The 16601-nt window shown below is 49.9% G+C and overlaps 1 protein-coding gene across 4 annotated transcripts; it reads left to right on the top strand.

Annotated features, from left to right (window-relative positions):
* Positions 1 to 3795: 3795 nt before the first annotated feature.
* LOC133922092 (serine/threonine-protein kinase PBS1-like) lies at positions 3796 to 7965 on the top strand. Of its 4 annotated transcripts, XM_062367262.1 has the most exons (6): positions 4096 to 4237; positions 4387 to 4580; positions 4671 to 4873; positions 5147 to 5336; positions 6346 to 6737; positions 7197 to 7965. In XM_062367262.1, the coding sequence occupies exons 4-6, from the start codon at positions 5216 to 5218 to the stop codon at positions 7755 to 7757; spliced, it is 1074 nt and encodes a 357-aa protein (XP_062223246.1). In that variant the 5' UTR covers positions 4096 to 4237; positions 4387 to 4580; positions 4671 to 4873; positions 5147 to 5215; the 3' UTR covers positions 7758 to 7965. The 4 variants fall into 4 exon arrangements, with proteins under 4 accessions (XP_062223244.1, XP_062223243.1, XP_062223246.1 ...); XM_062367260.1 differs by lacking the exon at positions 4387 to 4580 and having other exon boundaries at positions 3796 to 4259; XM_062367259.1 differs by lacking the exon at positions 4387 to 4580 and having other exon boundaries at positions 3799 to 4237.
* Positions 7966 to 16601: the final 8636 nt, after the last annotated feature.

Genomic DNA, 16601 nt, shown 5'->3' with positions numbered 1-16601 from the left:
AGTCAACTTGGATGCATCGGGCGGACGACTTCATCCTGAAGGCTTGTGTGATGGTGGGCAAGCTGGGCATCGCAGAGGTGCCCTTGCTCCCCCTGCTTTTCCTCACTACCTCCCCCAGTTTGGCAGTTTGGCCATGGAGGCACCAAGCCTTATGCCGTCGGTATCGTCTACCGGCATCGGGGCACCTGGCTGCCTGGTGTCACTGTTCATTGCCTTTGACCTCATGCGTTAAGACCTAGCCATCCGTATGCCATGCCCGCCGCTGCTACCACCCATGTAGGGCTCTGATGGCCAACTTGCCCTGGTAGATTGTGGCAATCTCCTGAAGGCCATTGACCCACCAACTCTATCTGGGGCAATGAGCTTCACAACTATGGCTGCTCTGCCCAGGCCAGCTGCCACGCCAGTCGATGCTTCTCCCTTGCGCTCTCCGTCGGGGTGTGGCAATCCAATTGGAACCCCTCAAGTGGGCAAGCTCTTCTCCACCCCGCCATGTGTGCTTCTCCAGGAGTCGGTGTCACCACCCCCACTAAACGAAGGGTGCCTCGCCGAAGGACCAAGAAGATCTACCGCCTTTCTAAGGTGAGGCATAGCGCAAGGCTGTCCAATTCTCTCCCAATGTCTTCCCTACAACGGGCACTAGAAAACTTATGTCGTAAATTGGGTCTGCTTGACGAGTCTCAACCCATCGCAATCGATGTGTAGGAATATGGGGCCATGTTCAATGGCCCTTTGCTGGAAGAAATGATTGATGCTATGATTGCGCTATGTCTAGCTAGATGATCATGCAAGGGAGGAGACAAATGCTACACTTGCGGACCTGGTGGGTGATGGAGCGTCTGATATTTAGGGTCAAGCGAGCTTGAAGCTTGCTTAGGGCTGGCCGGAGCTTGCATGCCCTGCTGTTATGGTTACCACCATGTTAGTCTTCAATTTGTATGCTTGTTCGCTAAGACATAGCCACCTTTCTAGTACTCTTAGTCGCAGCCATGCCAACTGCCTTCCTGGCCCACAACTCTGGCTAGTTATGCACCCCTAGCGCCATTTTGTCTAGCCATAGTAGTTGGCCAGTCCCTATGCATGTCTCTGCTGCTATGATAATGTGCGTCATTCGTCCCCTACATGATTGGCCCGAATGTTAATATCCTGTGCTAGAATGTGCGTGGTCTTAACTCGGCGGCTAGGTGCTCTGCTGTGCACAAGACAATTTCAACGATAAACTACCACTTCGCATGTCTCCAAGAAACTAAGCTTTGTGAGGCGCAGTCAGTCATCTCTCCCTCCTTCATTCCTGAGAGGCTCTCGAATTTCGCACATAGACTGGCCATAAGAGTTATCAAGCCGAGGGGCGGGATTATGTCGTTATGGGATGACAACTTCGTAGAACTCTGAAACTTCAATATTGGAAGCTACCACATCTCCGCCATGGTGCTCGTCAAGGAATGAACCACCAAATTCCTTCTAACTTCAATCTACGACCCCACTAGATCCTTGAAGAAGAAGGGGCACAAATGGCTCATCTTGGGGGACTTCAACCAGATCTTGGAAGCAAGGGACAAAAACCAGGTGCTAACCAAGGTTCTGGTCTTGCGCCTCATGTCACACATGAACTCTTTGGTATTCTCTTGCCAAAGTGCTTTCATCTAGCAGTGTTGCATCCAAGACAACTATATGCCGATGAGAAACTTAGTGCAAAGGCTACATAGAAGCAAGATGCCAGCTCTATTCTTCAAATTAGACATATCCAAAGCCTTCGACTCTGTTCATTGGGATTTCCTTCTTTCCTCTTGCAGCGTTTAGGCTTCCCTCCTCGCTGGCGCGACTGGATCTCCACCCTGTTAGCCTCTTCCTCTTCCAGGATTCAACTTAATGGTATCCCGATCCCTTCTATTAAGCATGATCGTGGGTTAAGGCAAGGCGAACCACTCTCTCCACTCCACTTGATTCTGTCCATCGACCCACTTCAACGCATCATCGAGACAACTCTCCGGCAAAACATCATTAGTAGGCTCAACCAATGCCCGGACCAGGTCCGGATCTCCATGTACGCAAACAATGCGGTACTTTTTATCACGTCGATCAAGAAGGACATTTCGGCTTTGGCTTGAGTTCTTGAGCTCTTCGGGGAAGCTACGAGCCTTCATGCTAACCTTAACAAGTCAATAGTGATAGGGATATGATGCAATGCTATCTACCTAAACGACATTCTGGAGGGCATATTGGTGAAACATACGTCCTTTCTAATCACATACCTGGACCTTTTGCTCTCCATGTGTTGTCTCAAAAGGAGTGATTTTTAGCCTTTAATTGACAAGACTTCCAAGAAGTTGGCACCTTAGAAAGGAAAATTGATTGGCCCAAGCGGGCACCTCACTCTTGTTAAGTCGGTCCTCACCTCACAGCTCATTTACCATCTCACAGCGATCAAAGCTCCAAAAAGCGTCCTAACATCTATTGACCACATGCGTAGACATTTCCTTTAGGCTGGGTTTGAAACCATCTCAGGGGGTAAATGCAAGGTAAATTGGAATAGGACCTATCGTCTGACCAGCAAAGGGAGATTGGGTATCATGAATCTGGAATTCCTATCTTGTTTATTTTGCATGCGCTAGCTTTGGAACGAATAGAAAATGCCTCACAAGCCGTGGGTGGGGTTGGAGATCCCCTGTGACAAGTCTGACAAGCTCCATTTCGCAAGTGAAACTTGTATTTCCATCGGCAATAGGGAAAAATTTTCCTTTTGGAACTCAGCCTGGCACCACGTCCAGCGACTCCGGATATCGCCCGAACTTGTACCGAGCCTTTGCTGCGAAAAACATGTCACTAAAGGATGCTCTAGCTGATGCTACTTGGATTCACAATTCCTCGAGAGCCATGTGGGACAACCTCATGGAATTCATGAACCTCTGGATCGCGTCCCAACAGGTGCAGTTACTATATCCCATGGAGGATGATATCACTTGGAAGCTCTCCAAGCATGGAGAGTACTCAGCGACCTCATCTTATACGGCCCATTTCCTCACCTCAATAGACTACAATTTCCACACTCTTTTCTGAAAGGTTTGGGCGCCTCACAAATGCAAGTTCTTCGCCTGTCTAGCGAACCTAAATAGGCTGTGGACTTTGGACAGACTGGCCCATAGAGGTTGACCCTGCAACAATGTTTGTATACTCTACTGGCATTTTTTGGAGTCTGGACACCACCTGTTCGTTGAATGCCATTTCATGAGACATGTCTGGGGGGATAAACTGTTCTGGATCGCTCAACTGGGAATCCATCTGAGTTCATGGCAATCAACCTCCTCTATGCACCAATGGTGGATTGCTATGGCTTGCAAGTCAAACACTCCGACTAAAGGCCTGAAGTCTCTTTTAATGCTTATCTGCTGGGAAATCTAGAAAGAACTTAACACAAGAATATTTGATCGTTGTGAACTGCATTGGGCTATTGAAAAAAAAAAAAACAAGTATGAGATAGCCCTTTAGACCTTCGTTAATGCGTGGCCTCTCAGCCACCTAATTACGAGAGAGTAGGTTTATAGCTTTGCAGTTGACAATCTTTTGCTTCTCTTTGTTAGCATATTTTTTTATTATATTTTTTTAACTTTTGTCTATGAGACTTTTTTTTAATATAATGGGTAACTCTAGTACGTTTATTTTTTATTTTTTTAAAAAGAGACCGGGCATAGACGTCGGAGTGGTAGTCAGTCTGAAGGCAGGCAAAGCCGCGTACTAGTTGGGCGGCTGCCGCAAAACGCGATAAAGACGAGGAGGCACCAGCAGCACTCTACTAGCTTAATAGCTTGCTCCGTTGCTCGCTTCCCCTCCAAAAACCCAATAAAAAACGCACCTTTCCCTCCCTTCCCTTCCCTTCCCCCCACCCTCCCTCGATCCCCTCGCCGGAAAGATCCGATCCCGTCCGCGTCCCACGCAGGCAAGCGGAGTCTCCCCGCGGCGGAGCAGCGCAGAGGGCGGAGGAAATGTCGCGCCTGCCTTGATCAACGCACGCGCGCGCTGCGACCGGGGTAGCTTTCTTGGCCGGAGGAGATGGGCTGCTTCTCGTGCTTCGACTCCCCCGCGGACGAGCAGCTCAATCCCAAGCCCGGCGGCGGCGCAGACCGGTATGGAGGCTCGTCCTCGGCTGCGGCGGCGTACGGCGGCCGGCACGGGGACAGGGGGTACCCGGACCTGCAACAGGCGCCCATGGCGGCGCCGCGCGTCGAAAAGCTCTCCGCAGGTGCGTTCCCTGCGCTGGCTGGGTGGGTGGATCCTGGCACGCGGTGGTTGGTTGGTGGGATCGGATCCGGGGGCGGTGGTTTATTCCCCCCTCGTGGCGGTTCAACCGCTCCATGCCTTCTTGATCTGATTTAGTGCTCGTCCTTGTAGCGTATGGCGATCTTTGCGTGTCGAATTAGCGTAAGTAGATGGGAAATTTGATACGAAAACGGAGGGAAAGCTAGAATCGTCTCTTTGAGTTGTTGGATGCTCCTAGGTTGGCAGTTGGGTTCATGTGCCGGCTCCAGATCTTGGAGGGAAGTATAGATCATGGAGCGTTGAACTCGTGGACTGATGCGATCAGTGTATACTATTTCAAATCATAATTCACTCGTCTGGGTCAGACTGCTGATTAGCTTGCTAGTTCTTACTCTTGTGATGATCGATATGTGCAGCGGTTGAGAAAGCGAGGGGGAAGAGCAATGCGCTCGCGAGAGAGGTTTCTGCGCAAAAGGATGCCAATGGCAATGTCATCTCGGCGCAGACTTTCACATTCCGCGAGCTCGCCACTGCCACAAGGAACTTCAGGCCCGAGTGCTTCCTGGGCGAGGGAGGGTTTGGACGCGTTTACAAGGGCCGTTTGGAGAGCACAGGCCAGGTAATTTGTTTTGGCAAATGTGAGCTTGTTCTTTTTCCTGCTTTCTGCTGTCGAGAAAAGAGCAAATTGCACTGTTGTGGATTTGGTACTGTTCGTTTTAGTCAAGCATTGAAATAGTAGCTGTTCAGTGGAGTTTATTTGCTTAGATTGCAGTCCTTATGTTCTTGTCTTTTGCTAGTGTACTGAAAGAATTCGGTGAACAGTACATGCAAACATAGCAATGAGATGAGAGAAAAAAATTAAGATTATTGAAGCGTGATGTGTTTGCTGCAGGTTGTTGCTATAAAGCAGCTTAATAGGGATGGGCTTCAAGGAAACAGAGAATTTCTTGTAGAAGTCCTCATGCTCAGTTTGCTACATCACCAAAACCTGGTTAATTTGATTGGTTACTGTGCTGACGGAGACCAGCGCCTTCTTGTTTATGAATATATGCCCTTCGGATCATTGGAAGATCATTTGCATGGTACAGATGCTGTTCTTCTTTGCTGTATTGAAACTGTTTGCATAGGACCACCACCTGTCAATATTTCAATCAATGTTCTCGCGTGACTACCTGAATGCCTGTCCTAGCGTCTGTCACATGCTTGCTTCGTTACGATTTTCAATCTGCAGTTCTCTCTATGTTCTCCTGTCTTCTCTTTATTTGTATGCATCCATCTTCATTAATCTGTTCTCTCGCACTGGCAAATGTTTTTTTTTTTGAAAAACTTACTGGCAAATGTTTGTTGTTGTGCTAGCTTATTCCTTAGCCCTGCAAACACTTCCATTACACTATTTTCCCTTTTGATTTTTTTTCTTTCAAGACCCATCAGTGATGCAGGGCAGCATACTATGCACCCTCTGTTAGTATATCATGTTTGTATCACAGTTTCTTCACATTTTTAACTATGGCTGTTTGTAATCCAATACCAGTTGAATGCCTTCAACTGTTCATGTGTTATAGTTAGGACATTATTATGTCATCTAGGTTAGATGTCTTCGCTTTTGTGTTACGCAATGAAGGTGAACCAAAATTGCAAACAAATTAAATTCGTTCTCATTCTATCAAAGTTTTCCTTTAAAGTAATGCGACATGCTGAAATCAATTGATGAAATTATCCGTGTGATCAGAACTGCTTAAGCATATCCTTGAGGCCTTGGTACCTTTTAGATTTATTGTGCCCAGAAAGTAAACCATTGAATAATATTTTTTAAATTTAATATGTTACTATGTAGTAGTTTTGCATTCTCTGATTCTCCCTAGCTTTATCAATTGATATATAAGCATTTAAAATTTGAATCAGTGGTTCACACTTCCGAGTTTAACATGTCTCTATGATTATCCCTGTTGATAATTCTAGTATTTTACTTAAATGTCTTTAACCTTCTTCCTTCAAGGGAATGTATGTATGATATTCCTATGATATGTGAGTCATTTCATTTTAGTCAGTTTAGTAGTTGTTTGTTTGACCTGGGTGTTTTACTTGATGTAGATCTACCTCCCGATAAGGAGGCCTTGGACTGGAACACAAGGATGAAAATTGCCGCAGGTGCTGCCAAAGGACTGGAGTACCTTCACGACAAAGCTAATCCACCAGTTATTTATCGAGATTTTAAGTCATCAAACATTCTGTTGGACGAAGGTTTCCACCCAAAGCTGTCTGATTTTGGCCTTGCTAAGTTGGGTCCTGTTGGTGACAAATCACATGTCTCTACACGTGTGATGGGAACGTATGGTTATTGCGCACCAGAATATGCTATGACAGGACAACTGACAGTCAAGTCCGATGTGTATAGCTTCGGAGTTGTCTTACTTGAGTTGATTACTGGTCGTAGGGCTATCGACAGCACCAGACCACACGGAGAACAAAACCTTGTCTCATGGGTAAGTGATCTGATTATTTGCAAATGCACGTTGCATTACCTATTTGCTGATATTCTCTCCTTGTAGTATGTCTGTTGACATATATTAGTGCTGTGGATGCCAGTGGCATATTTTAATGGCTTGTAAAGGCTACTAACCACATTGTTTCATAAATTAATTGAAAAGTTTTTCTTGTAAATAAATTATAGTCAGATTGGTTGCTGGTTACTTGAAAGATAGGATACAAAAACTGGTACGGTTGTTGCTTGGTCACTTAAGGGTATGGAACAAGAACTGAAAGTGCGGGTACCTTGTAAAAGACGCACGACAACATGAGATATTGTGAGCTGAACAAGTAACATTTGTAATTTGCTATCCTTCATGCTTATACTGATGTACCTGATTTACTAGAACAGATTTTGTGTTGTGGATTGAAAGGATAAACCTCGTTTACTCACATTGGTGTTTATTAATTGGCAGGCACGGCCTCTTTTTAATGACAGAAGAAAGCTACCTAAAATGGCTGACCCAAGGCTGGAAGGAAAATATCCCATGCGTGGGCTTTACCAAGCGCTTGCGGTTGCTTCCATGTGCATTCAGTCGGAGGCTGCTTCCCGTCCACTCATCGCTGATGTTGTGACTGCTCTTTCCTACTTGGCATCTCAATCATATGATCCTAATGCGGCTCATGCTTCAAGGAAGCCAGGTGGTGATCAGAGAAACAGGTCTGGTGAGAATGGCAGGGTGGTTTCCAGGAACGATGATACCAGCAGCTCCGGCCACAAGTCACCAGGCAAGGAAAGGGAGGTTTCCCCTCGGGACCTTCCAGGCATCTTGAACAAGGATTTCGACAGGGAGCGGATGGTGGCCGAGGCGAAGATGTGGGGTGATAGGGAGCGCATGGTAGCTGAGGCAAAGATGTGGGGCGACCGGGAGCGCATGGTGGCCGAGGCAAAAATGTGGGGTGAGAATTGGCGGGACAAGAGGCGCGCAATCGAGAATGGGCAGGGGAGCCTGGATTCACCAACTGAGAACGGTTAGGTGCAGACAAGTTTTCGTCGGTCCACCTATGCATTTCTGTTTTCTTCGAAGTCAATTTGCGTTCCGGCGGCAGGGGGGAGGGTTAGATGTACATTTCTAGGGAGGGGAAGAGAGGAAACGGCAGCTTTGTACTGGATAGTGAATGCATGTGGCTGTACTTGTAAATTCTCAGAAAATTTTGTGAGAATGAAGGACACTTCTGAGTTCCCAGTGCATCTTGTAGATTTTACTTCTCTAGCTGTGGTTTTCTTGGTGACCTCGTTTTGGTGGTGGTGAACGGCTGGCTTAAGGTTCAGCTCGTGGAGGTCTGACGCAGTCGTTGCGTTTTAGCTCCTGGACGGCACCTTGACCATCTCTAACTATATTCCTTTTCTGATTTTTCTCCCTGTTTTTTTTTTATTTTCTCTTATTTGTAATAGTTTTTTTTAAATGGATTCGTGAAGGGAAATGAGAATCTCGTTTTAGAGGAAATGATTTAGGGAATTGAGAAATTATTGGAGCGCTAAAAGAAATTCTTCCTTGAAGATGTCTTAGCGCAGTCTCACTACCAAGCCTATGTACCATGTGATCATCTGATCTTCGTGACAGTCAATATGGATCCTCACAACCCGTCGACGCATGGCGTTCTTCTACTGATCTTGCGACGATGACGGTGCTCTCGATCATAACCATGTTTGGCTGCTCACAGAGGAGTGGTTGGGGGGGGGGGGGGGAATCTGTGAACCGGTGCTGCTAGTGACCGGATCGAGCAGGCAAATGTGAGTGCGTAGAAATATCTGACCCTGCGATACAAAAGACGCCCGACATCATGCGACCGATCATCTCTAAACACTTGTCCGGTTTCAGTTTTCAGTCGCGTGACGGTTGTGGCGACGATGTATCAGTTGCGGAAAACGAATCCTCTGGTCTGAAACGACACCCTTGTTGGCATATGCAACAGGAGCAGCACTGAGTGACCAGGGTTCCACACGGTTGTAGTGCTGTCGGGCCGTGTTGCCTGCACAAGATGCATGCAGAAAGAAAGGAAGAAAGCGTGCTCGGTCGGGTGGATCGGATCGACGGAGCAGCCGTGCGGGCCCGTGACTTTGCGGCGTTCGGAACTCGGGAACGGATGAATGATGAGTGCTCGGTCGAAAACAGCTGAGCGAGCTGAGAGCTCGACACGCTGCAGGGTTGCCGTGTTTGTGAAGCGCATCCGCGGCCGCACACTGAGCAAGTTGCGAGTCGGAGCCAGTTTTGGGTCGCACTATGGTGATGACCGAGATGACGCGTCCCCTCACAAGATATTACTCATTCCATCTTAAATATAAGTCTATTATAATTTATGTACAAGAAGTAAGACTAGAAGTACAATGAACCTATTGTCTAATAATTATTGCTAGATTTAAGGTGGGCAGCGTTTATTGTATAAATTAGGTGCATAAAGTATGGGTTAGAGATGTAAGTGACTATCCAATAAGTTGTTCTGAGTTCACATTCAGTTTAATTTTTTTTAACTTAATTATGTGATGGTGAATCTTTAGCTATTTTTTCAAGTATCAGTCGATCTAATGACTAAAAATACAAAACTTACATCCGTAGTAAGGATAAACATGCAAGGATAAAATATAAAAATGTATTGAAGTTATAATTAACTTATATTTAATGTATTTGAAAGAAAACTATATAAACTTATATTCGGAATCGGATGAAGTAGCAGCCATAACAGTAGTACGAAGTATTCATACATATATGCTTGTTTTCTTGAGAAGGCAGGGAGTGATGACAATCGGCTAGGTGTAATCAATTATCTTGACTACAAGTCCCGGCTACTGATAGTGGGAGGAAAAAACACCCTACCATACATTAGTCATCCACAGTCGATGGGAATCAAATCCTGATCGTCAACCTGAGAGCGACACATATAAAAGCTTTTCCAACAAAATGTCTCTGTTTTTCCCCTCTCTCTCCTCCCGAAGAATGTGGTGCCTGTGTGGCTGTGTCTGCTGCCGGCGTGTGTCTCCGGCCGGGCCTGTCGTCCGGCACAGGTGGCACAAATCAAGCTCAGATATTTCTATCATCTCGCGTTGTCGCCACTCTTTCTCGCCACTTGGTTGGATCGCTAAATTTAAGCCCACCACACGTCCTGGCCAAAAAAGACTTCGATTATGCATCGTCACACAGCTCGCTCGACGGTCAAGAGTTCGTTCAATTAGGGTATATTTGGTTGTTTGTATATACCTCAGCTTAATTTATAAGATGAAAGTAGTAGTTGTTTAGTTGTCTACATATCATCTTGAGTTTAGCTATCGAGATGCAAATATATGCATTCAATTTGGCTCCGCAGATATATGATGCAAGTATAGAGTCCAGCTAATAATGTTATTAGTGTGTGATTAGCGTGTATTAAATGTAATGTATTTTAAATAATATTAAGATTTAATAAAATAAACTAATAATTATAATAGTACAATGACATAATATAAATATCATGATAACATTTATTTGTATATTTTTCTCTCATACAATATGTCTTCGTACTAGTAACCAAACATCATCTCTTTTCAGCCATGCTAAATAGATACATACAATCAAATAAATTACTATTGGTAGAGTTTGCCCTGAAATTTAGAGGGGCCAGTGAAACTAAATAGGTTTCAACCGGGTTACAGAGGATGAATAATGAAATATAAAAGATTATCTAAAATACAGTATAAAATATAAAAAATACATTATAAAATATAAAAAATTTATTAGACTAGAAGGTCACGACCCATCTAACCATAACAATATTACACCGCTAAACCTAGTTAAGATGAACCTAACTCACATATACAGATCAGATTCAAACATGCATGGGAGCAATCAAACACTCTCGGCGCGCACGTAAGTACCGTAGCAGCAGCAGGTGTTTCACTTGCCTCGCGCATCTCCGGTACTACTGTAGTGGTAGTACATGATAGGGATCATTGCGTCTGCGTTTTTCTTGACATCGTTCAACGGCAGCACGGCACAATTGCGCGTCAGCGCGTGCCTGGTTGCAATCATGCATGCATGCAGTTGTCACCAACTCACCATCAGCCAGTTCGGGCCAGGTAACGCGCGCGCGCGGGCGGTACGATGGGGCCTCCTTCCCTTCTCGCCTAGTCGTGCCATTCGTGACGTGGCGCACGTAAAAGCTGCAAGTCGTCGACCGAGTAGTCCATCAGGTAACGGCTAGTACTCACGTGACAGACGCTACCATCGGCCGGTTCTTCGTGTTGTCCGACGTGTGGTCACACCAGACCAGGCCTACGGATACGACCCGGCCTGACTCATGGTGAATGAACCGTGTGCAATTGGACCCGTGGGTTTGGATACCCACGGGTTCTACCTATGATAGGTTAGACTTTTAATTTTCATTTATGGTCTAACGGGTCAGCTATAAGAAATGAGTCAGGCTCGGGCCTAATTGCACGATTCATGACCGGATGACCGCATCACACATTCACAAAATCACAACACAGTACCACATGGTTGCGCCGCATACGGTCGCCGACTCCCAGGCTCATAACAGCATACGGCTGCTGCGTCCCAGTCACGGGCTCCCGGCCGCGGTAGCTAGGTGGCAACTGGTCGAGTCAGGGCAAGGTAAGGTAAGAATGTAGCCGATCCGAAATCTAAAATATGAAATTTGATTTGGACTCGAAAATCAAACCGGGTGCAAAACTACTCCGCCTCCGGCCCTGGCGGGGACCCGAAGAACCCAAAACCCGATAAAATAATTGGAATGTACTGCTTCACTGATACAAAATAATATGAAAAGTGCTGGCATAAGATTTTGCAACTCGTGCAACACACAAATCCTTGATAACTACCGCTTTTTCGCAGCGACACGCAATTGTTTTACAGGACAAAACAGCAACGAGTTTCGATCGGCAACCAAGGAAGCCCCTGCCTGACTGATTTACAAGCAAATTGACAAAAAAAACTACCACTCAAATCACGGGAATTCGAAGTGGTAGCGAAGAACTAATCCTAAATTACCTTAATATGCAAGAAAGAACAGAAAAAGCAAAAGTAGATGTAATTTTTACAATTGACTGATGTGTGGCAATCGACCGCCACCCCTTCAACTATTTATAGGGGCGGCTTGGACTTGGCCCTTATAGAATACGACTCTAACCCTAGCCTACACGTGCCCTGTTCGACCGACAACACGAAAAGAATCCGAACATATCTAATATTCCAGGTCAACTCAGACTTGGATTGAACGCAAGATGGTTCGGCGAGAACAAAAATGTGAACACCGTATGTCGGTGAATCAGGAACCAGGGGTCCCCGAATTCCGAGGCCAGGTTAGCAATCCGCCATGTGGCGCCCTCCCGCGGGGATCATCTCCGCGAGGTACGAAAAGACTAAGTCCCAGGAGAGGGCGCTCGGGGCCATGAACAGTGGTCCCCGAGTACCCGGGTTCCCCGATGATCTGCGAAGACCAAGTGACTGGGAAGAGAGTGCTCGGGGTCATGAATAGTAGCCTCCGAGCATCCAAGTCCCCCGACGACCAGAAAAGCCAAGTACCAGGAAGGGTGTGCTCGGGGCCGCGAACAGTGGCCCCCGAGCACTCGAGTACCCCGAGGACCCAAGGAAGGTAGTTCCGGGAGAGAGTGCTCGGGGCTGCGAACAGCGGCCCTCGAGCACTCGGTTCCCCGAGGATCCGAATAGTCAATTCCGGGAGAGAGTGCTTGGGGTTGTGAACAGTAGCCCCCGAGCACTCGGTTCCTCGAGGACCAAGAGAGGGCGTTTCCGGGAGAGAGTGCTCGGGGATGTGAACAGTGACCCCCGAGCACTCGGTTCCCCGACGGCCCAATAAGTCCTCCGTCGGTGGCCCCCACAGGGGTCCAGCGATGAGATGTCAGCCAGAGAAAGGCCCGATGCCGCATTTAAGAGGGCGTGTGGCCTGTCACCTCCAACTGCTCCTGCCACGCTCGGTGTCAGTCCCTGCCACATTCTGGCAGAAGGGCGTGGGGACATTTAATGCACGTGTCCCATCCCGAGTCATCCGTCGTGCCTCGGGATAGCATCGCAAGGCCCAAGGCGCCCCGCCTGCCGCCCTGCTGTGTCAGGCGAACAAGACCGGGCGGGCACGCTGGGCTGCTCTGCGGCTGCCCGGTGGGCCCTCTCTATGGCGCCCGTTGCTAGCGCCATCATGACGACCGAGACCGGGTGGGAGGTGCATTTTCAACCCCGCCGTCACTTCGCGCAGCAGCCCATAATGACCACTTTTCCATTTATGGCGCCTTGGAACTCGTACCCTCCCTTTCGGGGCACGCTACCGCCGACGGGTATTTAAGAGAGCCGGCGGGCACGGACAAGGAGAGGTTCTAGGAGAGCACAGACGCCAAGACTCGAAGAACCCTCAGTACTAGCACAGAAGCTGAGACCACCGAAGAACAAGGAGCCCGAAGCTCTAGGATAGACAAACATTCTTGTAACCAGCAACATTCTTGAGAGGCATTCTCAGGGCATTTATAGCATCCACACAGGAGTAGGGTATTACGCTCAGTGCGGCCCGAACCTGTCTAAAAATCCCTCCAGTGCATTTACTGCATTCTGCATTCGACCCTTCATCCCACCTGCCATCGCATTTACACCCATTTATTTCTCCCGCAAACATATTCAGAATCATCCCCTCGGCCTAATATCAAAAAGGGGTCCCTCTAGATCCCTGCGATAGGAGTTAACCCTCCGACAGCTGGCGCGCCAGGTAAGGGGGTTGCATCCCTGAATTTGTTTGTTTTCTCCTGCAGAAAAAATGGTAGGTGGCCATCGTCTCCGGTGCACCGGCTCTAGCTCCAGTGAGGAATTGGAGCCCCTCGCGCAGGAGGCCCCAGTTGCTGCTGCTCCTCAGCAGCAGCCACGGTCTGCACGCACGGCACTCCCCTCTCAGGGGGACCATGGCGCTGGGCCCAGCAGGGCCACTGCCACCGTCGCTAGCGCACCGCCTAATCCTCAGCAGGCGGCAGAAACTCCTGCCGCCAGATCCACGTCTGGATAGTGCCGGGCGCTGTTGCGGCGTAGGCTCGCCTTCGGCGAGGCCAGTCCTGGGAGTGTGCTGCTTGCGGCGCAAGCTCTCCTCAGGCACCCGCCAGTTCAAGCGGCGGGGGAAACCCCAAAAGGCCGCTGGCTCCAGGAGGTGGCTGCCTTGGTCGGCACGGCTCACCGTCAGGTGCTGGCTGAGAGTTCCCGGGCTACCTCCCACCGCGGTGCAGCCAAGACCGGCCCATCATCAGGTGGCGGTCGCACTGGCCGGGGGGCCTCCAAGCGGAGTGCCGCCCCCCTTGCCACTACCGGAGCGTCAAGACCATGCGGCGCGAGGTGTGCTCGGCGACCTCGAGCGAAGAGGCCGCAAGGCCCATGAAGTGGTCGGACTCCCCGATCACGTTCAGCCTGGTCGACCACCCCACCAGTACTGCAGGCATGGGGCGACTACCCCTGGTAGTGTCCCCCACCATCTGCAACGTAAAGGTCAGCAGGGTGCTGATCGACGGGGTCGCAGGCCTGAACCTCCTTTCCCGGGAGGCCTTCGAGAAGCTACAGGTGCCTTCTAGGCGCCTAAAGCCGTCGCTCCCCTTTTACGGGGTGACGCCCGGGCACTCCCTGCCCCTCGGGCAGGTCGAGCTGCCCGTGACATTCGGGAGCCGGGATAACTTCCGGACGGAGAACGTCATCTTCGACGTCGTGGAACTTCCCCTCCCCTACAACGTCATCCCCGGGCTTCCGGCGCTCGCTCGGTTCATGGTGTTCACCCACTACGCATACCTAACGGTCAAGATGCCGGGCCCTGCGGGCCCCATCTCCGTGTCCGCCAAGAGCGGCAGCGCCGTCTCCTGCGCCGAGCAGTTATACTCGGCCTTGGTCTCAGCTCGAGCCGAAGTCAAAGGTCGTCCAGGGGGCTCAGGACTCTCTTCATCGAAACCCCGACTCGCTGCCGACACCTCCGTTCCTATGAAGGAGGTCATGGTGGGCGAAGACGCTTCCCAGGTCGTCCGAATCGGCGGTGACCTGGGCGGCAAATAGGAAAGCGCGCTCGTCGCCTTCCTCCGGTCTAACATCGACGTGTTTGCATGGCAGCCATCCGATATGCCCGGGATCCCTAGGGAGGTGATCGAGCACCACCTGGCTGTGCGCCCGGACGCACAGCCGGTGAAGCAAAAAGTCCAGCGGCAGGCGCCCGAGCGCCAGGAATTCATCCGGGAGCAAGTAAGCTCATTGACACTGGCTTCATCCGAGTAGTCCTCCACCCCGAGTCGCTGGCGAACCTAGTCATCGTCCCGAAGGCCAACGGCAAGCTCCGCATGTGCGTCGACTACACCGACCTAAACAAGGCTTGCCCAAAAGATCCTTTTCCTTTACCCCGCATAGATCAGATTGTAGATGCAACCGTGGGGTGCGATCTTTTATATTTTTTAGATGTAAACTCTGGTTATCACCAAATTTGCATGGCCATAGAGGATGAAGAGAAAACTTCTTTTATCACTCCGGTTGGGACTTATTGCTATGTATCGATGCCATTTGGTTTGCACAACGCTGGGTCGTCTTTCCACTGTGCTGTGCGCATTACCCTTGACTCGCAGGTTGGCCGCAATGTTGAGGCTTACATCGACGATCTTGTGGTCAAATCCCGAGACCGTGCCACCCTACTTGAAGATCTAGCCGAGACTTTCAACAGTCTCCGCACTACCCGCTTGAAGCTCAACCCTGAGAAGTGTGTTTTTGGGGTACCTGTGGGCAAGCTCCTCGGTTTCTTGGTCTCTAGCTGAGGAATCGAGGCCAATTCAGAGAAGATCCAGGCCATCGAGTAGATGCGACCCCCGGCTCGACTCAAGAAAGTTTAGCGCCTCGCTGGCTGCATGGCGGCCCTCGGGCGCTTCATCTCCAAGCTTGGGGAGCGAGGACTCCCCCTCTTCAAACTCCTGAAGAAGACCGGTCACTTTGACTAGACACCGCAGCCCGAGCAGGTCTTCCGCGACTTGAAGAAATACCTCACCTCGCCGCCTGTACTGGTGGCCCCTTCCGAGGGTGAGCCACTACTGCTCTACGTCTCGGCCACTCCTCAGGTCGTGAGCATAGTACTGGTGGTGGAGCGTGATGAGTACTCGGGGCAAGGTGCTGGGTCCCAGCTCCCGGCCACCCCCGAGCACTCCCCAGTCCTCGCGGCTCCCCCCGAGTAGGGGGTCGAGCCCGAGCACTCGGCTCCTCCTGACCAGGGAGTCAAGCCGAGCACTCGGTCAGCCCCGACCACTCCGCCGAGTTTGGGGGCTGTGACAGGCCATCGGGTGAAGCCGCAGTCCGGGCCCACCGGGTACAGCGACCGGTGTACTTTATCAGTGAAGTTCTCCGAGACGCCAAGACAAGGTACCCCCAAGCCCAGAAGCTGCTCTATGCCATGCTCGTCGCTTCCCGGAAGCTGCGCCACTACTTCCAGGCGCACAAGGTCTCGGTGGTTACCACGTATCCACTGGGGCCGATCCTCCGGAACCGTGAAGGCACCGGGCGCATCGTCAAGTGGGCGGTGGAACTGGCGGAGTTTGATCTGCACTTTGTCAGCCGGCAGGCGATCAAAAGCCAGGCGCTCTCTGACTTTGTGGCAGAGTGGACGCCCGTCCCCGAGATCGACCAAGAAGAAATTTCCGCCTATCCCGGGCACGATGCGCCCGGGTACTGGATTATGCACTTCGACGGTTCCCTCACGCTGAAAGGCGCAGGGGCTGGAGTGGCTCTCACCTCCCCAATGGGTGAAGAACTCCGGTACGTCATGCAGCTACAGTTCCGAGTGACCAACAACATGGCGGAATATGAGGGCCTCATTGCTGGCCTTCGGGC

This window comes from Phragmites australis, chromosome 6 (genome assembly GCF_958298935.1).
Source record: "Phragmites australis chromosome 6, lpPhrAust1.1, whole genome shotgun sequence".
Taxonomy (NCBI): Eukaryota; Viridiplantae; Streptophyta; class Magnoliopsida; order Poales; family Poaceae; genus Phragmites; species Phragmites australis.
Note: the sequence above shows the minus strand (reverse complement) of the source record. Positions and strands in the feature narration are given on the sequence as shown.

Bases quoted from the DNA above. Each gene is read 5' to 3' on its own strand.
- LOC133922092 (XM_062367259.1), top strand. From the start codon at position 4,048: ATGGGCTGCTTCTCGTGCTTCGACTCCCCCGCGGACGAGCAGCTCAAT. The intron at 5,337-6,345 runs GTACAGATGCTG...TACTTGATGTAG, and splicing joins ATTGGAAGATCATTTGCATG to ATCTACCTCCCGATAAGGAG. The intron at 6,738-7,196 runs GTAAGTGATCTG...ATTAATTGGCAG, and splicing joins AACAAAACCTTGTCTCATGG to GCACGGCCTCTTTTTAATGA.